The sequence below is a fragment of the Equus przewalskii genome, chromosome 5 (assembly GCF_037783145.1).
Source record: "Equus przewalskii isolate Varuska chromosome 5, EquPr2, whole genome shotgun sequence".
NCBI classification, from domain to species: domain Eukaryota; kingdom Metazoa; phylum Chordata; class Mammalia; order Perissodactyla; family Equidae; genus Equus; species Equus przewalskii.
The window spans coordinates 18,469,849-18,492,617 of NC_091835.1; the positions used below are offsets into that span (position 1 = coordinate 18,469,849).

At 44.3% G+C, this 22,769-nt stretch overlaps 1 protein-coding gene across 20 annotated transcripts in view; it reads left to right on the forward strand.

Annotated features, from left to right (window-relative positions):
• Nucleotides 1-22,769, forward strand: part of ARMC9 (armadillo repeat containing 9) — a 134,549-nt gene that overhangs the window by 818 nt on the left and 110,962 nt on the right. For 12 of the 20 annotated variants that reach the window (XR_011539824.1, XM_070618533.1, XM_070618537.1 and 9 more), the window contains exons 2-7: nt 4,986-5,073; nt 6,494-6,619; nt 11,385-11,555; nt 12,819-12,974; nt 16,731-16,823; nt 20,419-20,443. Coding sequence is in view for 19 of the 20 variants with exons in the window: in XM_070618533.1 (XP_070474634.1) it covers nt 5,023-5,073; nt 6,494-6,619; nt 11,385-11,555; nt 12,819-12,974; nt 16,731-16,823; nt 20,419-20,443 (622 nt within the window). In the remaining variant the exon portion in view is untranslated. Of the gene's footprint in view, nt 1-4,508; nt 4,811-4,985; nt 5,074-6,493; nt 6,620-11,384; nt 11,556-12,818; nt 12,975-16,730; nt 16,824-20,418; nt 20,444-22,769 lie in introns of all 20 variants that reach the window. The other 8 variants (XM_070618547.1, XM_070618534.1, XM_070618550.1 and 5 more) reach the window with 2 other exon arrangements.

Genomic DNA, 22,769 nt, shown 5'->3' on the forward strand with positions numbered 1-22,769 from the left:
GGTGATTCTGATTCAGGTGGCTCAAACTTTGGGGTAATACTGTGTAGTGGTTAATATTGGTCTGGATTTAAGTTCACACTTTGTCACTTATTGAGTTATTGGGAGCACCTTAACCTCCCTGAGCCACCATTGGGTCGTCTGTAAAAGGAGAATATAAATCATATTCATCTGTCAGGTTTATTGTGAAAATTAGATGTGAAGCATTTTTCACCTTACTTGACATACAATAAACCCTCTATAAATGAACCTATTATGATATAAAGGTTTAGAGAGAATTCTGTAAGTTCTAAGGATGTCACACTAGTAGAATACCCAACAGTGGCTCATTCTTATTCAAATGATGATCATGAAGAACTTCTCTGAGAAAGTGATGTTTATTAAGCACAGGAGTTAGCCAGGTGAAGAAAGAGAGGGGAAAAGTGGTCCAGGCAGAAAGAACAAAATGTGCAAAGGCCCTGAGGTAGGAAGGAGCTTGAGTTCTCAAGAACAACACAGTTTACTTGTTCCAGGGGCTTCAAAAATGCTGTTCCCTCTGCTTGGGCTTCATTTATTTATCAGATGTCTTGGGTGCCTATCATGACTACCAGGCACTCTACTGGATTCTGGAGATGCAAAACTTACATACACCTCCCTGCCTTTGCAAACAGGGTAGTGAGGATAACAGTAGAAGTAAATGTAGGGTGCAGAGGTACCTCAGAGGAGAGAAAATTGCCTTGATGAGGAAGGGGAGGGGTTCATGGAAGACTTCCTGAGGGAGATCAAGTCTGGACTAAGTTGGTGTGTATGATGAGTCAAGTTTGCCTCTGAGGTGGGGCGAGTGCATCAGACAGAGGGCTTGGAGTCGTGAAAGAGCATGTTGTATGGGAATGGCCAGGAGTTCACTATTGGTGGGGCCTAACATGGGGAAGTGGTAGAAGAGAGCAGGGTAGAAGAGAGAGAGCTGGTCCCGAGAAAGGTTGGAGAGGTGAGTGGTCCTCTGACAGCAGCTGTCTTTCTCCTGCACCTTGTCTGGCAGGCCTGGAGGTGATGGGCAGGGTAGATGTCCTCCCTGTTCCCCATTGCTACTTCCAGATCACCGCCCCCCTTCCTTTGAAGGACATGCCGTGGGCTTTACCACTTGCCTCCCTTCCTTGAGGCGATCACCTGTCAGGGGGCACAGCTGTTTCCCTTGAAGACTGTGGCGCCTGGCTCACTGTCTACCTCTCCAGCTCCTCCATTTCATTTGGGAGATTTCAGCATCCTGTCTACTCCATTTCTTCATCCTCCATGCTTCTAGGCATCTTTTCTCTGCATCCTCCTCATCCACCCACTTCTGTGGTTATAAAGTTTTTATTACTACAACACCTCCAAAATCTTGATTTCTAGCACCCATCCCACTCTCTGTCCACCACCTTCTGTCTTTCAAGCTCTCTTTAATGTGCCTCAGAAGCAGGTCTTTGGCCCCATTACTTTCTCACTACCTTGCAAGCCCCTTATGCACCTCCCCTCCCCGTATGCTTAACGTAGCTTAGCTTCATGCTCCACCGCTGTTAAACTTGTTTCTCTTTCCCCTCTCTTCTGGAAAAACCTCACCTTCGTTAATCCAACTCAGACAGCTGAAAGTGGCTGAGAAAACTGCAGAATCGTGCAGACTGGTTCCATTTTGGATTTGAGTCCATAAGTCTTAGGCAGACTCTCGATACTAGAAATCCTGCTGTGTTTCCAAAATCCGTTTAGTTCCCACTGCCCTTCTTGTCAAATGGTCAACATGCTTTTTACTCTCAGCCGATCTTGTTTCTTGTTTTACTTTTCATCGCTAAATCTGTCCATTTCTGTGGTCAGTACCCATAGCCTCCACCTCCCTCCATGCCGGGGGATGTACTGTCTCTGCCCCTGTCTAAGGCCTGGCCCTCCATTGGACGCTGGGTGCGTCAAGGACATTGTTTCCTTAGCCATCTCCTCTCTCTTCTTCCCCATCTATTTTTCCTTCTCTAACTGGGTCATTCCCATCAACCCACAAACATGCTGCTTTCAATGTTTTCCTTCTTAAAGAAACCTCCCGTTTCTTTCCAGCCACTGTGTTGTCTCTCCTCTCCTTTTTGTGACAGATCTCCCTGTTTCTCCATTCTTACTTCCCTTTCTCTCTTCAACCTTTCCAGTCAGGCACATGTCCTCATTGCTCTTAGCAAAGTCACCATCTGGCTCCATTTTACCAAATCCAGTGATTAATTCTTCTGTCCTCCTTTCCACTTGACCAGTCAGTTGCAGTCGACATGGGAAACGCCTTCACTTGGCCTCCACGGTGTCACGGTCTCCTGGTTGTGTCTCACTGACAAGTTCTCTCTTCTTGCTTAGTCTCTTGCTGGCTGCTCTGCTCCCCCTGACCCCTCAGTGCCTGAGTGCTCCACGTTCAGAGGTGTGCCTTTCTCTTCTCACTACACTTTCTCCCTGGGGGCGGGTCACATCTGTTTAGGATACTCAGCTACTGAAACGCCATCTTTATGCTGATGACTTCCAAATACTTATCCCCAGCTCCTGCTTCTCCCTTTACTCAGACTCATATATCCACCAACGTTCTCAGCACCCCCACTTGCATGTCTAATAGGCAGATGTATGGCCAAAACAGAACTCGAGATTCAACTCTCAGGCTGTCCCTCCCAATTTCCCCCAGGTCAGCACCTCGTTGCCTCCGCCGTCTGCCCTGCTCTCCTCTCGCTACACCCCCGTACCTCAGCACTCCAAGCCCCTCATCCCCAGATCTGGGAAGCGCTCGCTTCCTCACATCACTGCTCAAACGTCATGTTCCCAGGGAGGCCTTCTCTGACCGCCCTATCGAAGTAACCCCAGACCCCTCTTCTCCAGGCTCTGTCTCCTTCCTTGCTTTATTTTCTTCATATCTGAAACTATTTCCATTCTATTTTTGAGCACCTGCAGTGTGCCAGACACTGGCCTAGGCACTGGGGATGCCAGGGGAACACGTGTCCTCATGGAACCCCTATCCTGGGTGGGGAACGACAGTGAGCAGGTACGTTAATGAGGGATGTTCAAGTCAGGTGTTGGTTAGTGCTGTAGAGAAAAATAAAGCAGGACAGAAGGCTAGGACGTACTGGGGCTGACCTCTCAGAAAGGGTGGTCAGGGCAAGTCTCGGAGGAGGTGACATTTAAGCAGAGAGCTGAGTGAGATGTGGATGGCTGGAGGAAGGGCGGCGAGGCGGAGGGAGCAGTAAGTGCCAAGTCCTCCAGCAGGTGTGTGCTGTGGGCGTCCACTGGAACCGCGTGCTAACCGTGTGGCCTCAGCCCAGAGAACAAGGGAGAGTGGAGGAGCTGAGCTGTGTAGGCTTTGAGAGCCTGGCCGAGGGAGGCTGGCCTTCATCTGGAGGGTGCTGGGACCACAGCAGGGTCCTAAGCAGGATGGGAAAGATCACTTGTTAATAGCATAGAAATTGGGTGGAAGTAGAGAGAGAGGTGACAGGAAATCGTGTTGAAGGACCTTGGGAGAGTTGAAGCACAGGACAATGACAGTGAGACAGAGAGGAGAATGGAAAGAAGAAATTACTAAATTTAATCTTCCTGTGTTCAAATAATTCAAATAAAATGCACTGATAGGGGCAGAAAAATGTAAAGTTACAGATTCATGCATTCTTAGAACTAGAAGAGATCTGATAAATTCTCCATTTTATTTTAAAGATGAGAAAAGCCTCCAAGTTTCATTGATTTGCCCCAGGTCAGGTGCCAGTGAATGGCATAGTTAGTCTTAGAGCCCAGACTTTTTAATTCCTCTGGGGTTGTGGGTGACCAATGCCGGTGAGAGCCTGGGAATGGGGCACAGGGAATGGCTGCTTTGGGTCCACCTGGGGGAGGGGTGGCAAGAAGAGTAGAAAGAATTACTTAAAAGAAAAAGTTCCAGCGTTTTATTTATTTAAGCATTTTTGAAATATAAAAAGATGTTGGGCATCCTTGAACGAAATTTTTTAAAAAACTGACCTAATAAATTCTCTGGGGTGAGAAGCTTGTATTAACCCTTGTGTCAGGGCCCACCACCTCCTCTTCCATTACCATAAGGCTGAATGATTATAGTCTTTGGGTAACATGAAAGATTTCTTTTAAGTGAGTAGTAGCTGATATCGTTTTGTGAATGTTTAATGTTTTCTACTTGGAGGCAGAGTGAGAGATTGGTGACTCTGTGTTCATTTACATCAGGTTAATTTTAATGTGTACCCTTCCTTAAAGTAAATGAATTGATCTTATTGTTAAACTCTTTTGTTCTAAATACACTTTGTAGTCTTGACTGTTTGAATTACACATACCACATTATAGCACATTAGAAAACTCTGAGTAAGAAAAAGAACCCTCCACACTCTCACCAGCATCCTTGACTTTCTCTGCTGCAACCCTCTGGTCCTTGTCCACGTTCATTTTAAGCAGTTGTCATAGAAGAAGGAATTACTTTTGACTTTAGTCACTGTGCTGCTGCAGTAAACTACCATAAACTTCGTGGCTTAAAGCAACACAGATTTATTATCCTGCAGTTCTGGAGGTCAGAAGTCCGAAATGGGTCTCGCTGGACTACAGTCAAGGTGTCGGCAGGGCTGGTTCCTTTTTGGATGCTCCGGAGGAGAATCTGTTCCTGGCCTACTCCAGCTGCTTGAAGCCGTCAGCGTTCCCTGGCTGCTGGCTCTTCCTCCATCTTCAAGGCCGGCAGTGGTTGGCCGAGTCTTTCTCACACTGCATCGCTCTACGCTGACCCTCCTGCCTCCCTCTTTCCCTTATAAGGACCCCTGTGATTACACTGCGCCCACCGAATAATCCAGGCTAATCTCCCTATGTTACGGTCAGCTGATTAGCACCCTTAATTCCCCTTTGCCACGTGACCTGACAGATTCACAGGTGCTGGGGTTAGGACAGGGACATCTTTGGGTGCTGTTACTCTGCCCACCACAGCCACCTTTTTGTGATTTCACAGATGGTTGAAATGAAAGCCTTTGTTTTATATTTTTGTCTTGTAGAGCTTTTTGCTGTGAGAATTAACAGTAACAGTTCAATATGGAGGATATTCTGGTTCACGAATCAGAGTTACTTGGACTAGTGAAAGAGGTATGTTCTATAAAACGTAGGTTACAGAACAAGAGATCTTGAAAATGTCACGTTTGTATTGTATAATGCCCCAAATTCTCTAGTGCCGTGTAAGATTCCTTCTGTCATTGCACTACAGTTATCTGTTTTCCATTTTGTAATGTTCCATGTGTTTGTATTTTGTTTCCATCACTAAACTGAAATCTTAAAGCTGTTTTTTTAGAATTCCTTTAAAGAAAATTATAAAAGCAACACGAGATCCTAGTAAAAGATTCGAACAGTACGGAAGTATAAACGGTGAATTTCCCTCTTCTGCTCCAGCAGTGACCACTGTTAACAGTTCAGAGTATTATCTGTCCAGACTTTTTTCCTATGAATATTCAAAATATATTCATGTCTACAGTTTGTTTTACAAAATGAGGTGATGCCATATACATTGTTCTGTGGCTTGCCTTTTATCCGTCAGCAGTAATACAGTATGAACACCTGCCTGTGATCTGCCTCATACTTTTTAATGCTGTAGAGTGTTTCATTGAGGGGCTGCACCATAATTTATTTAACTCCTTGCCTATCAATGGACATTTGGGGACATTTGAAGGATAGGACCCATGCCATATGCTTTTTGGTATCCCTACTGCTTTTAGCATGGGGCTGGCACATTGTTGGTGCTAAAAAACTGATCACCGCTGTTTTACTGTGTGACGAAACCGTCTGTTAGGCATTGAGAGACATGGCAGCGGGGCCAGGCTGAGGCATCCGCCCCGGAAATGCAGCTTTGGAATTTATTAATGTGATCATGAATAAACTCCTAAAGCCAAGGGGTGTGGGCAGGGCCTGGGGACACAGCCACAATTAGAGGAGGCGGAAGCAGAAACGCGTGACTGACGCACACTGAGAAGGAGGGCAGAGAAGTTGAAGAAGGACAGTAGAGAGCATGTGATGGGACGTGGGGAGAGGGGCGTTTCAGACGACGGTGACCATTAGTGCTGTGCTGAAGATCCCTGGTGACGTTGCCCGTCTTTCAATGACCTATCTTCAGTTCCTAGGGACAGGCATTGTTTCTGATCCCTCTGTTTCGAGTAACGAAGTCCCAGAGACCTACTAGACGCAAAGCCAGCAGGCCTCTGCCAGTCACTTTTGCCTTTTTCAGGCTGCTTCGTACATTGTTTTATTTTCTGTTAATAATTATAGTGAATCATGCAGCTCACATTTTCCTTCTGAAAATAAATTTATTTTCTATGATACTGTCTTTCTAGGCTTTTAGTATGTATATTGATAAGTAAATTCTAAGCTGTTTCCCAAATTACTTCTCCCCAAGATGACAGTTCATTAATCCCATTATAAATTGGTGATAATATTGAGGTGGTACAGTTACATCAAAAACAGTTATTTTATTGATGTTAAAACAGAAATATATATACATTTATTTTTTTTTTAATAGTATTTAGATTTTGCTGAATTTGAAGACACCTTGAAAACGTTTTCAAAAGAATGCAAAATAAAAGGAAAACCATTATCTAAAACAGCAGGTGGCTCTTTAAGGGACTCCAAATCATTGATAATCCAGGTAACATTTTACTTTTCTTTGGTCTCTGTAGATAAGCAAGGTGCTCCCAACTTGCTGCCGGTAGAGAATGTTGGAATCGTTTCTGGGGACCTGGTCAGAGTGACTTTTGGATTTATGGATGAATTAGTAATGTTATCTTCAGATCTCTGTACCCTACCTAGGAGATGGGTGGTGACATAAGATCACATACATTTCTTGGGAAGAAGAAAAAGAGGGAACCACGCGATGCTTAGAAACTGAGCCAAATGTGATCCCCATCTTGAGGAGTTTCGCTTATTAATTCTGGGTGCTGGGGACACAGTGGGGAGCAAAACAAAACAGAATCTCTGCCCTCCTGATGCTGACATTCTAGTTTGGGGAGGCTGGAGGGAACAGGGAGCAAGAGTCATACGGACAAGGCAGCGTCCTGTCAAAGGAAGACCTGAGCAGCTCTGAATACCAGTGGGCTGCAGACGGCAGACATTATCTGGTCCTCGACAGGGTTAGAAAGGACCTTAAAACTCCTCATTTCAGCCATTGTTTGATGCCTCCACCCCATTTGTAATATTCTTGGTAAATGATTGGTTGACCTTGAAAACATCCAGTGACAAGAGAATATTCCATTTCCCGAGACAATATATTTTAGCTTTGCATGATTTTGTTATTTTAATGAGTTCATTTGTTTCAATATACCTACTTCCAAGAAAAATTTGAGACTTGATTTGACAGTCCCACTGAGTAGCCAGAGTTCAGGCCATAGCCACTGCCTGTCAGCTCCTGGCCCCTGACTCCCCAGTGGACGGGCCTAGGGCACCGTTGAGTGGTGGCATCATCGAAGTGGTCCCTGGAGCTCAAGGCGGGGCTGTGCCTAGGACCCCTTCGGGCCTCAGGCACCTGGACACTGAGCTGCCGCCACTTCAGACACAGACTCCTCAGTTGATGCCGCATTGGGCGGCCTAACAGGGCACCTCCCAACCCTGGAGCAAACCTTTCAGAACAGGAAACAAGAGTATAGTCATTATTAGACGTGGAAACTGAGGCTCTTATTCAGAGTGAACCTTCTTCTTTGGAAAATCAGCCTCACTCCCGGGTCCTCACAGCACCTAGCTTCCCTGCTTCCTTCAGGATGAAGAAGGACCACCTTTACCCTATAAGTTGGAAGAATATGTGAGCATCTCTTAATTGAAGGTGACATTGGGAGGAATATAGCAAATCCTCAATACCTAACTAGCGGAACAGTCAGAGTCTTTTGTGAAGCTCACACCTAGCCGGATTCTGTGATCTTATAGGATAAGACCAGCAAGCTCTGCGTCTGGAAGTTTCTGTGCATATCCAGGACCTCCAGAGGTGACTGCTGTATACTTTTTGCAACTGGTTTGACGTCACATTTCAGCTCTAGCTGCATCTGAGAATACTTGATGTCTCTTTGGGTCCTTTTTTCTTTTTAATTGTGATTTAAAAAGCACATAACATAAAATTTACCATCTTAACTATTTTTAAGTCACGGTTTGGTAGTGTTAAGTGTATTTACATCGTTATGAAACAGATCTCCAGAACTTTTTCATCTTGCGAATCTGAAACTATACTGGTTAAACAACTCGCCTCTTCCCCCCTCCCCCTAGCCCCTGGTAAACACCATCCCACTGTCTGAGTCTGTGTGTTTGACTACTTAAGATACCCCATATAAATGGAATCTTACAGTATTTGTCTTTTTGTGACTGGCTTATCTCACTTAACATAATGTCCTGAAAGTGCATACGTGTTGTAGCATGTGACAGAATTTCCTTCCTTCTTAAGGCTGAAGGGTATTCCACTACAAGTATGTGCTACATTTTGTTTATCCATTCATCTGTCGGTGGACACATGGGTTGCTTCCACCTCTTGGCTGTTGTGAACAGTGCTGCTCTGAACGTGGGTGTGCAAATACCTCTTTGAGACCTGCTTTCATTTCTTTTGGATATCTACCCAGAAGTGGGATTGCTGGATCGTATGGTAGTTCTAGTTCCTGTTTTTATTATTGTTTATCCATTCTTATTCATATGGTAACTCTCTATACTGTTTTCCATAGAAATTGTAACATTTTACATTCCTATAGGGGACAGGGTTACCATTTCTCCACATCCTCACCAACGCTTGTTATTTTCTGGTTTTTGTTTGTTTTGTTTTGATAGTGGCCATCCTAAAGCATGTGAGGTGATGTCTCACTGTAGTTTTGATTTGCTTTTCTCTGATGTCTTCAGGTCCATTTTTATATAACTTGAAAGACCCTGAAACTTTCTGATTGCCACAGGCGTATTTTTCTGCTCCTCTAAGAAGCAGCTGTGTCCCATCGTGATAGATTTCCCAAACAAAAATACCTCAGCTTAGCACAATATTCTGAGTGCCAGTGGCACTCAACAAAAGGAGAGTTTCGCTAAGCACGGTTCTGTAAGAATGTGTGTGTTTATAGGTTCTTATTGGCGGTGTGTACATTTTCTGATCTTGGTGACTCTGGCTGTGATCCTGGTTTACATTAGAGAAGAGCATTAATATTTCCTGACCCTGTGAATTGTAACAGTGGATTGCTTTATGTTTAGACATTATTTCAAACGCAGGGACCATTTCCAGGTACAGAATATGATTCATAAGTTGGGATGGATGATAGATGTGATTATAATGACATAGCAAAGGTTTCTGGTCCCAAGTCTGCAAATGTAGAGAACAAACTATAGAGGGGCCATTTGACGTGTCCACCTTGCCAAGCCACATTCAGAAAATACCTCGGCCCCAAGCCTTAAAAGACCCTTACAATCTGCTCACCTCCTTCACACAGTCAGAGAGCTGTCAGTCACTGCGCCTCTCATGGGAGAACGCCTCCCGAGAGCGGCTCGCGGTTCTGCTTGGAGCTGAGCAGAGGCGAGCCTGGACGGGGCCAGGCCCAGTAGCCCTGCCGCTTGGGTGGGCCCCCTTCACCTTTGTGTCAGTCAGTAACAAGAACAGGGGCCCTCTGGCTGGCTTCCCCCAGACTCTTGCAGAGGTGGCAGCGCTCAGGTGCTTCTAGTTTGTGTTGGCACCTCTCTGCACACAGTTGCGGACAGGCTGTCCTTCGCTGTTTCTAAGGCTGAGGAACAGAAAGAGGCTGGTTTCGAGGAGATAGAAGGTCACTGTAGGGCTTGTTTTGAAAAATTCTGAGTTTTGTTCAAATGTTTGCCAACACTTTCCAGAGTAAGGTAATATTCAGAGAGAGTTGTTCTTGATCACAGGACACAGAGAACTTTTTGTTGTTGTTGAAGAAGATTGGCCCTGAGCTAACATCTGTTGCCCATCTTCCTCTTTTTGCTTGAGGAAGACTGTCACTGAGCTAACATCTGTGCCCATCTTCCTCTATTTTGTATGTGGGATGCTGCCACAGCATGGCTTGATGAGCAGTGTGTAGGTCCACACCTGGGATCCAAACCCACAAACCCTGGACTGCTGAAGAGGAGCGTGTAAACTTGACCCCTACGACACTAGGCTGGCCCTGAGAACATTTTTGTAATATTCACATTGGAAGATTCCTTTTCAATGAATGTCTTTGACTTAAGTATAACCAAACACTGCAACGTTGTTCTCTGTACATTTCCACTTTATAATGTTAAAAAGCTTGATTATAAACAAATAGAATACATAACCTAAAAAAAAGACACTTATACAGGAAAACTGTAAAACCATTTAAAAAAAAGTATATAACAACAATGACCAAATAATGGTAGTGAATAATGGTGGTGTTGGGTGGGGGAACTGGTGGTTTTACAGAAAATCCAGTCTAAAAAAAGCTTTTGCAATTGAGCACAAAGTGTAGATCTGAGTATCTTGGGCATTTGAAACAAAAATGGAAGACAATACAAGTCACATCGTTTCGGACTATTAGAAAGTTCTTTCGATTCTGCCTTATACCTAAATCCACAAAATTATGCAGCAAGTGTTTGTGATGGGCCAGTTATTGTTCTTCTTGGGTGGCAGGTGATGTGATAATTGTCACCTCCTTCCTCCAGAATTCTCTGTTTCAACCACTGCACGGTAAGTCAGGAAACCGTCTCTGCCCCACACAGTCAGACTCACCAGCTCCGAGGTTGGCATGGCGCCGGGCCTGTGCTTCCTCCTGCATCTCCAGCCTGTGCTTCCCTGTTTCTGTAACTGCAGGACCCAGACAGGCACTGTATGGGTGTGTTCCCACAGCACTCTCTCAACCGGACATGCTTCTAGCAACAGGGGGCAAGTGACAGTGCCCACCCCACGCCTGGGAGTGACTGGGTCAGTGTGTATGAGCTCCCAGCCGCTCAGGGACCTGGCAGTGAGCTGTCAGCAAGTTTCTGTGTGTATGAGGTTTGTTCGGCTGACCTCTGGCTGGGCTCTTGGTCTGGCCTGTTCTTGTTAGTTGCATACTGTGGGTCAGTAAGTCCAAAGGGCAGCTTCAGGGTACTTATGTGCCCATGAGTTCTCTGGCCTCAAGTCTTTGGCCTATGCCCGATTCCTTCCATTTCAGAGACCCTAAATATTTCATCCATTCTTTATAATGTCCAGATGTGATATTGCAAAGGGGTGGAAAACCAGGGTCGGTCTGTAGTTATTTCTGCCTCAGAAGTTTGAAGCCCTCTGGGTCTCTGTTTTTCTATCCCTTACCTCTGAAAAGGAGACTTACTTTTCCTCACATTGAAACCATGAAGTGTGTGGGGTATCCAAGAGTTTGGAAGGGCTGTGAGAATTTTGGGTGTTGGGAGAACTGGCACCCTTTATGACTGGGGTTCATCTGATGTCTTCTCCACAGAGGGACCTCATTGCTGCGTTTGACAGCGGAGACCAGAAGGTGTTCTTCGATTTGTGGGAAGAGCACATTCCCAGTTCCATCCGAGCTGGTGACTCCCTCGCCCAGAAGTTGGAATTCTATCTTCACATCCATTTTGCCATCTATCTTCTGAAACACTCCATGGGGAGACCTGTAGGTTTGCCTTGTGGTGTGGGTTGGTCAGAATGGTGTGTTAAAGGAGTGTGTTAGCTGTTATGTTTTGCAAATGAGCATTAATTTAGTTTAGTGGCCATTTGTATGTTCCTTCTAAGGAGTAGGCATCTTGGGTCCTGCTGAATGCTGTTCTATCACATTGCAGCAGTTTATTTTCTAATTTACATAGGTGAACCTTTGAGTACAGAGGAAATGACAAAAGGGGAGCAGGGCCAAGTGACTTTGACCACGTGCGTTTGTTTGGTGGCTTCTCCTTGCATTAGCTACTGCCCCAAGGACCTGTGTTAACTTATTAAAATGTCTAGGTGGCCAAAGGAAGGGTCAGTGATGGAGGGAGCAGTTTCCAGTACACAGTAGTCGCCATTCTTGGAAGGTTATTCCCTCAAGTTAGAACTCTTGGGTGTGATCATAGGAAACTTTCGTTTTGTTTGTGTTTATGTCTGTTTTCTGATTTTTCCATTTTGATGTAAGATAAAAAAAATCAACAGATGGCATATGTATTTTTAAGTCTGGGGTTCAGAAGAGGGCGTCACGGTGTGGGAGAAGTGAGATGCATTGATTAGAACCGGCTTCGCCTGCGTGGGAGGCTGTGAGGGATGGAACGGGAGAGGCCAGGGCGGGCCGGGGAGGTTGAGCAGCTCAGCTCGTGTTACCTCACTGAGGCCCGGGAGGAAATTGAAACCCTGAGAGGGACTTGAGCTCCCTCGGCTTATGCATGGAGTTAGTGAAGCAGGCAAGATGAGTTCTTAGTTAGCTCAATAAAGAAAAGGAATCATGATATGGAAACTTCTGTTTCAAAACACTATTCATCTTTAGAAACCTCTCCCAAGTGAGTCATGGGAATGCAGACAAATATTTATTTATGGTTATCTGAAATATGGAAACAATGTACATTATAAGGGGAGGATTGGTTAAATAAATTATGATAGACTCACAAGATGAGTTTATATCCTGCCATTAAAAATGTTTATAAAGAATTTTAAGGATATGAGAAAATGGTAATAATAAAGCAAAAAGCGTGTTGAACTAAGTGTCTGGTTCTGTGATACTCCTGACAGTTTCATGAAGGGACGAAACTGGGCTGATGTTAGAATGACTGGAGATGGCACGCTTGCTAGGCCAGATGGAGAGGATGCCAGTGCCGCGGCTGGAAGTAAAGGCGCCTCAGAGAGAGGATGGGGTAAACCAGCGGACTGGGCGTCAAGCAGGAGACTTCAAATGAATGTCTTCCCTTCCTTGTAGGACAAAGAAGAACTGGATGAAAGGATTTCTTATTTCAAAACCTACCTGGAAACCAAAGGGGCAGCCCTGAGCCAGACCACAGAGTTTCTCCCTTTCTATGCCCTGCCTTTTGTTCCCAACCCTATGGTCCACCCCTCATTTAAAGAACTCTTCCAGGTAAGTGACGGCCTCGAAATCTTTTTTTTAAGATTTTGTTTTTTTCCTTTTTCTCCCCAAAGCCCCCTGGTACATAGTTGTATATTCTTCATTGTGGGTCCTCCTAGTTGTGGCATGTGGAACGCTGCCTCAGCGTGGTTTGATGAGCAGTGCCAAGTCCGAGCCCAGGATTCGAACCAACGAAACACTGGGCCGCCTGCAGTGGAGCGCACGAACTTAACCACTCGGCCACGGGGCCAGCCCCAGCCTCTGAATCTTGTATCAGATCCTGGGCAACATTGTGGGTTCTCCTTCTATAAGCTGGTGGTTTCTGAATGATGCTGTAACAAAACTAAAATTTGCATGTTATATTTTAAAAGAATGTTCATGAAGATAATTCGCATTAACAAACTTGTGCCATAAAATGCGATTTTTTGGTTGTGCCAAAACTTGTTCATCTAGACTGACATGAGTATTTTTAAATATACTAACCTCTTAAATCATTCCATGTATAATTTTTCAGTATTGAAAGGATAATTTATTCAATTATGTTGAAAATTAGTAGCCTGAAAAAGAACTGGGTTACTTTACACAATTGCTGGCCATGTATATTTTAATTTGTATTAAAATTCTCACTTAGTGTATATTTGATTTCCTGATTATGTACTGTTATTTCCATCAGACTATTTGCCTGTAGCTCTCTTAATTATTATCCTTCATTTTAGTTAACATTTCAGCACATTATTTATTAACAATATTTGCTTACTATAGTAATTTTTGTTGACTTACTAAAATTAGTGTTCCACTAGGAAGGTTTATTGAAGTGTATTTAGAGACTGAAATATTTTGAACTAATTAGATTGCTTTTTCTAAAGATCTCACACAGATTTCAAAGAATCTATATGGAGCTTACTCTCTTGCTGTTGAACAATAGATGCAATTATTCTTCCAGACCCAATACATTTCCGTTTCCTATTCTGTTATAGTTCAGCAAAACAACTTTTGTCACTTCTGAGTGGTAGCTGCTAAGCTGAAGGCCAGGCAGTTGCCTGATTTCATCAAAGCAGGCTTATTGTAGAGAAGCCTAAGTTGAATCTGTGCTTGTTTTCTCGGCCAGTCCAAATTCAGCTTCACTACCTTCTTCTAGAAGGTTGAAAATATAAAATGGTTAAGAAGGTGGTGAAATTTGAAAAAGGACTTTAGATTTTCTCACAGTGAAGACTTCTGTTTATGAAAATGAGGACAGAGCAGAGTGGCTCCAGCTGGGATCAAGGTGGGGTGGAGCTGGCAGCGTCAGGGAAGGGTTTGTCGACGCTGCTGCGGGCGCCGGCCCACTCTAGTTCGGGATTCCAGGCAGAGTTCAGGTTCTTCCTCAGAGTTTAGGAATTTAGAGACCATCAGTATTCATGGAGAGTCATTTATTCCGTTTTTTTCCCCTCTTTTGCTCCTTTCTACGTATGTTCTTTTAATGGTCATTATAGATACTTTCGTAGGTATACTTAATAAAATCTAAAGTTGGTATCTTTATTCTCTTCCTGACCATTACAAGGACCTTAGAATGCCTTGACTTCATTTCTTCATTTCCCCTTCCCAATTTATGTGCTATTATTTCCAAATATTTTAGTTGTATACATTAACCCCACACATTAGACATTTTTGCTGTTTTATGCAATCAGTGTGTGTATAGATTTACCCTTATTTTTGCTCACTATTCTGTCTTGCTTTGAGGACCTTCCATCTGGGATAGTTTTCTCCTCTACCTTAAGTGCATTCCTTTAAAATCTCCTTTAGTTGAGGATCTCTTCTTTCAGCTCTTGTTTGTCTGAAAACGTCTCACTGCCTTCTCAGATGGGGTTGAGGCTGCTGGGCTTATGGTTATTCCCTGTGGGACTGTGGAGGGGGCATTGCTTGTTTCCCAGCTCCCGTTGTTGCTGTTTTGAACTTGGCCGTCAGTCTAATTCCTGTTTCTTGGAAGGTCATCTGTCTTTTTTCCCTGGCCTTTAAGGTTGTGTAATTTCACTACAGTGCATCTAAGGATACCCAAATGTTTTGTTTTGTTTTGTTTTTTAACATGTCTTAATTTATGTTGCCCAACATAGCAGTCCTTTCCTTAAATTCTTTTCGGTGTGGTTGAGCACAGAGAGCCGTGCACTGTGCCCACTGTGTTAGCGTCCTGCAGCTGCCCTAGCCAAGGTCCACAGACTGGAGGCTTAAAGCAGCAGAAATTTATTGATTTATTTTTTTAAAGATTTTATTTTTCCTTTTTCTCCCCAAAGCCCCCCTGGTGCATAGTTGTGTATTTTTAGTTGTGGGTCCTTCTAGTTGTGGCATATGGGACACCGCCTCAGCAAGGCCTGATGAGCGGTGCCATGTCCCTGCCTAGGATTCGAACTGGTGAAACCCTGGGCCACCGAAGCGGAGCGCGCGAATTTAACCACTCGGCCCCGGGGCCGGCCCCACAACAGAAATTTATTGCCTCGCAGTTTAGGAGGCCGAAAGCCTGACATGAAGGTGTTGGCAGGGCCATGCTCCCGTCTGAGTCTCTGGGGAGGTGCTTCCTGGCCTCTTCCAGCTTCTGGTGGCCTCAGGTGTCCTCAGCTTGTGGCAGTGTAATTCCAGTCTCTGCTCTGTCTGTATATGGCCATCCTCTCTCTGTGTCTGTGTCTAATTTCCTTTTTCTTATAAGGACCCCAGTCCTATTGGATTAAGGGCCCACCCTCCTCCAGTACAACCTCACCTTAACTAATTCCATCCACAGTGACCGTCCTCAATGACCTCAAGTTCTGAGGAGATTAGCACTTCAGCATACCTTTTCAGCGGACACAGTTCAACCCATAACACACATTATAAATAAAGTTATCATGCTGTGCCAGAGAATTACAAAAGCTTTTTAAAATGTAAGACTTTTCTGCTTATCTTGCAGTATTTCTTCGAAAAGTCAGGTAACGCGCTGGATAGACTGGGTGGGGCGGGAGGCGTGGCTGAGGACACAGACTGGAGAGGAGGAGGTGGGGACGGTCGGGCGGGTCTGAGGGAGACGGGCAGGGTCTGAGAGGTCAGTGGGTATGAATTTTTAGTGATAGAGCTTCTTTTTTTCTTTTTTGTGGAACTGCTTGCTTTGAGTGGTGGGTATGTTTCTATGAAGATTATAAGGAAAATCATCCTGAGAAGGACTGTTGCTTGTCACACTTTTTCTTTTCCTACTTAAGTCGTTATTTTTTCCTTCTCAGTGAGCATTATTTGAGATAAAGAACTTATTTTTAAGGGATGAATCAAACTAAAAGTGAATCATAGTTCTTGACATGGGGTATTTGGGGCAGATAATGGCTGCTGTCTTTTTTCTTATCTAGATGAGGTTTATGGAAATGAGTCCTTTTCTTTGAGAGACCTTCAGTAACTTAGTGATAATTGTGTAAGCCTGCCAGCGCCACGTATGCCTGAACTGGACTCAGTTATGTTTGCTATTCAACCTAATAAGGTTACTTGTCATACTTCTGTTTAAATCACATGAAATATTCAAATCATGTACAGGGTTATTTTTTCCCTGTTTATGAAAAGACTCTGTTCTTTCCTCCTGCTGTGAGTACTTGAAGCTTCTATAATTGAATTGGTCAGATGTCCTCAAAGCTGCTCTTTACAGCATCACGGCGCTGGCAAGACGTCTTGCTTTTGCTTTCAGTAACTGGCGGTGTTGTTTAACCCAGGAGGCCGCGGCTTGACGATGCTGTTGGCATTTAGTGATCTAGTGCTTTTATTCTTTTTGTTTTTTTTCTTCAGGATTCTTGGACTCCAGAATTGAAGTTGAAGTTGGAAAAGTTTCTGGCTTTAATTTTTAAAGCGAGTAACACGCCAAAGCTTTTAACGTTGTATGTATCCTTTTGAAGCAAGTGGAGCCCACCTATGGTGTTCGAGTAGCATGCTGGCTTAGATTGCCTCAGAAATAAGGATGAGTGACAGCATTGCTTCCATAGTTACGAGGTGAATGAAGCATTAGTGGGAGGATGTGCGCAGGCCTGTAGAGGGTTGACGTCTGTGGTGTTGGGTCTCTGAGACCTGGCTGGGGTCTTATTTTTTTTATTTTTTATTTTTTTTTGCTGAGGAAAATTTGCCCTGAGCTAACATCTGTGCCAGTCTTCCTCTATTTTGTGTGTGGGTCACAGCCACAGCATGGCTGTCAGCGAGTGGTGCAGGTCCGCACCCAGAAACCGAACCTGGGCCACTGAAGTGGAGTGCACTGAACTTAGCCACTAGGCCTCGGGGCCGGCCCCTCGTGTTATTTTTAAGTCATGTGCCTAGAAGGAAAAAAAGTATCTATCTCTTGGAAAAGAACTCCTTGGAATAATTGTCCCTTTGCAGAAGATCAGTCAACTACTTTTAAGGCCTTGGCAACCACCTTGAGGTCATGGCATATGGATAACGTGATATATAGCTTATTATTTGAATTAGGACATTTAAAAACAACAACTTTATTGAGGTATAATTTATACACCATAAAATTCACCCATCGTAAGTGTAGAATTTAATGATTTTTAGCAGATGTCTAGAGTTGTGCAGCCATCACCACAATCCGTTTCAAATTGGGACACCCCAAGAGTAAAAAGGGGACACTAACTGGACAGAGTGCAGGGCGGCAGGTGTAAATGGAGCCCGACCGAGGAAGAGTGGGACGATGTCACCCGCCCACGGATGTCACCCGCCCACGGGAGGCTGGTTTCCCAAAGCTTGTTAGTCTTGAAGGATGCTTGTCTCCTTTTATTTTGAACAAGAATGTATCAAAAGTTATTTCATAACAAGAATGTAACCTTTTGAATTGTAAAGCTAGTGTTTGTTTTATTTAATTTAATGAAAATTTAGCCCACTTTGCTGCATAATACCATCTGTTTCCTTTCTAACTCCAAAGCCTTGCCCTCTCTTTTCCTAGTTGAACTCTTTTGTCCTTGGGATTCCATGATGTGTTTCTTCTACTTCAGCTTCCTAAGCCTTCAGTGGCTCCCTGTTGCCTGGATTGAATTCCTTAGCCTCGCCTTGAGACTGTCCACAGTTGGACTGAACCGCAGCTCTTCTCTCTGCTTTTATATCCTTAAGTTTTTGTTCAAGAACTTCCCTCTACCTACATACCATGTGTTTGCATGTGCAATCCTTTTTCCTCTTAGAGTTCTATATAAAATGCCAGTTTTCAGGGCCAGTCTGGTGGTATAGTGATTAAGTTCGGATGCTCTGCTTCAGCAGCCCGAGGTTCACAGATTCAGATCCCTGATGTGGATCTACACATCAAGCCATGCTGTGGCAGCATCCCACGTACGAAATACAGGAGCATCGGCGCAGATGTTAGCTAAGCGACAATCTTCCTCAAGCAAAAGGAGGGAGATTAGCAACAGATGTTAGCTCAGAGTCAATCTTCCTTAGGAAAAAAGGGGAAAAAAAGACAGTTTTCATTGAAATTAGGACTTTTCCAACTTGGCTTATGATTAGTTTAATACTCTTTTAAAAAACATTTCTCAGCTTAAACTGAATGGGTGCCAGTATGTTAAGATTCTAAACGAAATTATTTACATAATGAATTACATTAGTTGTAGTAATAATAGCACCCACTTCATAGGAATAACATGAGGATTGAGTTAATACATGAAACTTGCTTAAGAGCATCCAGCACGTAGTAAGTGCTTGATAACTGTTAGCCGTTCGTATTCTGGTTTGCAAATACTTGTCACCTTTCACCCTGTTCAACAGGCTTTGAAGCAGATAGGCTGAAATATAGTAGGTAACTATAAACATTATTCCTTTCTTTTCCTTGTTACATGGAAATATTTGCAGTTCAGTTCAACACATTTATTAAGTTGAATATTGTGCTAGGAATTAGAGATACAAAGAAAAGGCCAAGACATAGTTCTCTTAGCCAAGTTGGAGTTTTGAACAATAAAATGGGAGTCTGTGAGGCCGACAGATGAGGGATGGGAATTCCAGCGAGAGGGAACGGCTCGTGCAAAAGCACTGAGCCAGTGTCTTTGGGGAACTACAAAGAATTCAGTGTTGCTGGAGCAGAAGGATGGTGAGAAAGTCAGAGACCAGGCAGGGCCCCGGGCATGAAGGTTTGTGTGCGGTCCTGCCTTTGAAGCACTCAAAACAGCAGCGTAACATGGTCATGTTTCTTTTTTATTCCTGATGATAAAATTGATCATACCTTATAGAAAATTTGGAAAGCACAGAAATGCATTTGTATACGTACATACACCCAAAAATATGTAATGTTTACAACAAACAAAGATAGATACCTATATGTATGTGTATATTTTTTAATATTTTAATCAAACGAAGAGAGCATTTCCCATATTATTAAATATTCTTCAAAAGCAGGTTGTTTCCTCAAAAGTTTAAACATAGGGTTAACCATATGACCCAGCAGTTCCACTCCAGCTGCGTAGCCAAGAGAAATAAAAACAAGTGTCTACACAATAGCTTGTGCATGAATGTTCATAGCAATGTTATTCAAAATCACCAAAAAGTGCACACAACCCAGATATCCATTAACTAATGAGTGGATAAATCCACTGTGGCCTGTCCATACAATGGAATATTATTTGGCAATAAGAATGCATGAATTACTCATACATGCTACAGCGTGGGTGAACCTTGAAAGCATTAAGCTAAGTGAAGGAAGCCAGACCCAAAAGGCTGCGTCTCGTATGACTGCATTTGTGAAAGGTCTAGAAGAGGCAAATCTGTAGAGACAGTAGGTTAGTGGTTGCCTAGGGCTGCGAGGGTGGGGAAAATGGGGTGACTGCTGACGGATGCAGGGTTTCTTTTGTTGGGTGATGAAAATCGTCTACAATTAGTTGTTGTGATGGTTACACAACTGTGAATATGCCCAAAACCATTGAAATGGGTGAATGATACAATATATGAATTACCTCTCAATAAAACTGTTACCAAAAAAATTAAGAAAACCCAAACAAAACAAGTTAAAGACCTTGCCCTCAGCCCTGCAGCCGCACGGGTGGGAGCTGATTGAAACCCAGGCAGTCCAGTTCGATCATAGTTACTGTGCTATGCTGTTTTCATCCTCATTTCCATTTCCTCAGGATAAAGCTTTAGCACTGAAGCCACAGTGTTAAGGGTATGAATTCAGATTTGCATTTTTAGTAGAATGTTTTGGTAGCGGTGGGAAAGGTCTTTTGAAGAGGGTAAGGAGGCCAGTTAGGAGCTATTGAAGTAGGGCAAGACTTGGGTGCACACAGCAGTGACTGAGACAGAGAGAAGAGGCTTTATCTGAGAGGGAGTCATGAAGTGTTGAGAAGTCGGCTAACTGTCTCAGTCATTTATAGCAACGTGAAGACGTGGCCTTCACTGTCCTGGGAATTCTTTCTTTACCATGCCGAGGCTCCTTCGCAGATTGGCACCACAATGTGAGATGCCCTGAGTACTGTATCCTGAATGCCTGTTTTCCTAAACTTCTTCCTCATCCCAGAAGGAGAATGGACAAAGTAACAAAGGTAAATCATCTAGACTGAAATTTTTTTAGTAACAGCTTTACCAACTCAAGCTTTCAGTAACAGGATGGAGAGAATACCGCGGGCTTGGCAAAGGAGGACTTTAAAAGTCTAAATATTTGTGAAGTGCTTTGCAATCATTTTTACCTGCAATTCCTTGAGCCCCACTTTTCAGGATGGCTGGTATTGTTAGCTTCATCTTGCGTGTCAGATAACTAAGACCTGGAGAAGTGAAGAGAATCCGAGCAGTGTGCCAAAGGGACGTCACTGTAGCCACACGGTTAGAAGGCACAGACTAGCATGAGTGGGGAGAGAATTTTGTTAGTATCTTTCCCATTGACCTTGAACTAGATTAATGGTGTCTTATCTCAGAAGCAATGTGGAGTTCTCGTTCTTTTAAAGCATTTCCATTTTTTACATTCAAAGTAGGAATTCCAGTCTTAAGCTTTTAGCATAAAATGATGGTTTTCCATGGTCAGTAATTTTTTACCAGAACTGTTCATTTTTCAGAAAGGTGAGGAAAACTTTAGTTAACAGAATTGGTGGCCACAGTTGGGGTTCTTCGCCTGAGTTTTGTCTTTGATACTGCATCGTGAAAGCTGCTTGTGTTCTTACAGGTGTATGATACCCGCGGGAGGGGTATCTGATGTGTGGCATACTCCTCAGTTGCCAGCAGGTGGAGTTTTACTACACGAAATAGCACGTGTGCCCTCTTCTCAGCAGAGTAATGTTAGAGAGGATGTCAACACTTCCTGCCATTGTTGTTCAGTGGTTTTTTTAGAAGGTTAAAATTTGCTAAGAAGAGGACGCGTTAGTAAATTATTTAGCTCTTTGCTTTCCGGGGAGTGGACAAATGAGCAGTGCTTCAGACTCGACACAGGGCAGCTTTAGTAGCTTCCGAGGAGGAGAGTTAGAATGTTTTCGCCCTGTGCAGCCTCGCATATCTCCAGCCCAGCAGTTCTAAGTGTGCAGCTGGTTCTGCCAGCTGTGCCGCTCCTCCTGTATCTGAGAGGGGACAGGCCCCACTGGCCCTTCATGGAGGAGCAGCCAGTCTCAGGAATTATTTCTCTCGGTCCCAGACCTGAACACAGAGGAGGAGCAGGGGTACAGACACGGCCTCCTGGGGTCAACATGGAATGCTCCGAGTCACCAGGCTGCAGCCTTGGAGCTCCCTGAGGTTGCTCTGCCCCCGCACAGTGATGCCTGAGGATAAGTCCTAGTGGTCTCTTCAGCTCCTCAGGCCTGCTCCCTGCAGTGTTGGGGCAGTTCCCAGGCCTTGGCTAGAGTGGGTCCTGTGCCGGTTTTCTCGCATCCAGCACAACTGGAATTCTTACACGGGGCTGCGCACTTGGCTCTCCTACTGCAACTCCTGGCACTGCTCCTCTGTCCACTAGTTCTAGTTCTATGAGTGCTTAGCAAACCACCTCAGACTCAGTGGCATAAAACGACCAAGTCCATTCATTATTATTATCATCATCTTGCGTGGTCTGGGAGTTGTGGGCTCAGTTAGGCACTTCTCCCTCGGGTGTCTCATGGGTGCAGACAGGGCTGGGTGGAGCCATCTCCAAGGCTTCCTCACCCGTGTGCACAAGGTGGCTGATGCTGACTTTCAGCTGGATCTCAGCAGAAGCCTTTAACTGGAACAACTACATGGACTTTCCATGTGACCTGGGCTTCCTCAGGGCACGCACGGTGGCTGGGTTGCAAGGGTGAATGTCCCCAGAGAGAGCCAGTTGGAAGCTGTGTCACCTTTTCTAACGCAGCCTCTGAAGTAACTCAGTGTCATTTCTGCTGGCTTCTCTTCATTAGAAGCGAATTCCTAAGGCCAGCGTAGGTTCAAAGGAAGGAGAATGGCATTCCACCCGTTGATGGGAAGGAGCGTCGAAGACCTGCAGTTAGATTTTAAAACCGCCACCCCACCTGCATCCTTTGGGCCCCACAGAGCTGCCTTGGTTCTTAACTGACTCTGCTCAGTCCCTGTTCAGATTTGGTCTTTGGACTCCTAGGCAATGGGGGAGGGAAGGTGATAAGCAACTTCTCCCCGATTCCTGAGTTTCTGCCAGCTCCTGTCACCCCAGCATACCCTGCAGTTTTTGAGGGCAGCCTTTTGCTGGGAACCAGTTATGTCTCTGATAAGTGGCCCAATTTTGCAGACAAAATAAACATGAAAGGGGAAATGCAAAGAAAAGCCTGTGTTTTTCTACAGATCTTTGATTTGGAATTTCCGCAAGGAGCCTGGGGTTTCCGAGCCTTCTTTGAGTTTGATTTTAATTGAATTTTCTGGGGATAGCCAAGCAGAATGTCTGTGGAATTGAGTCTGGCAGGCACA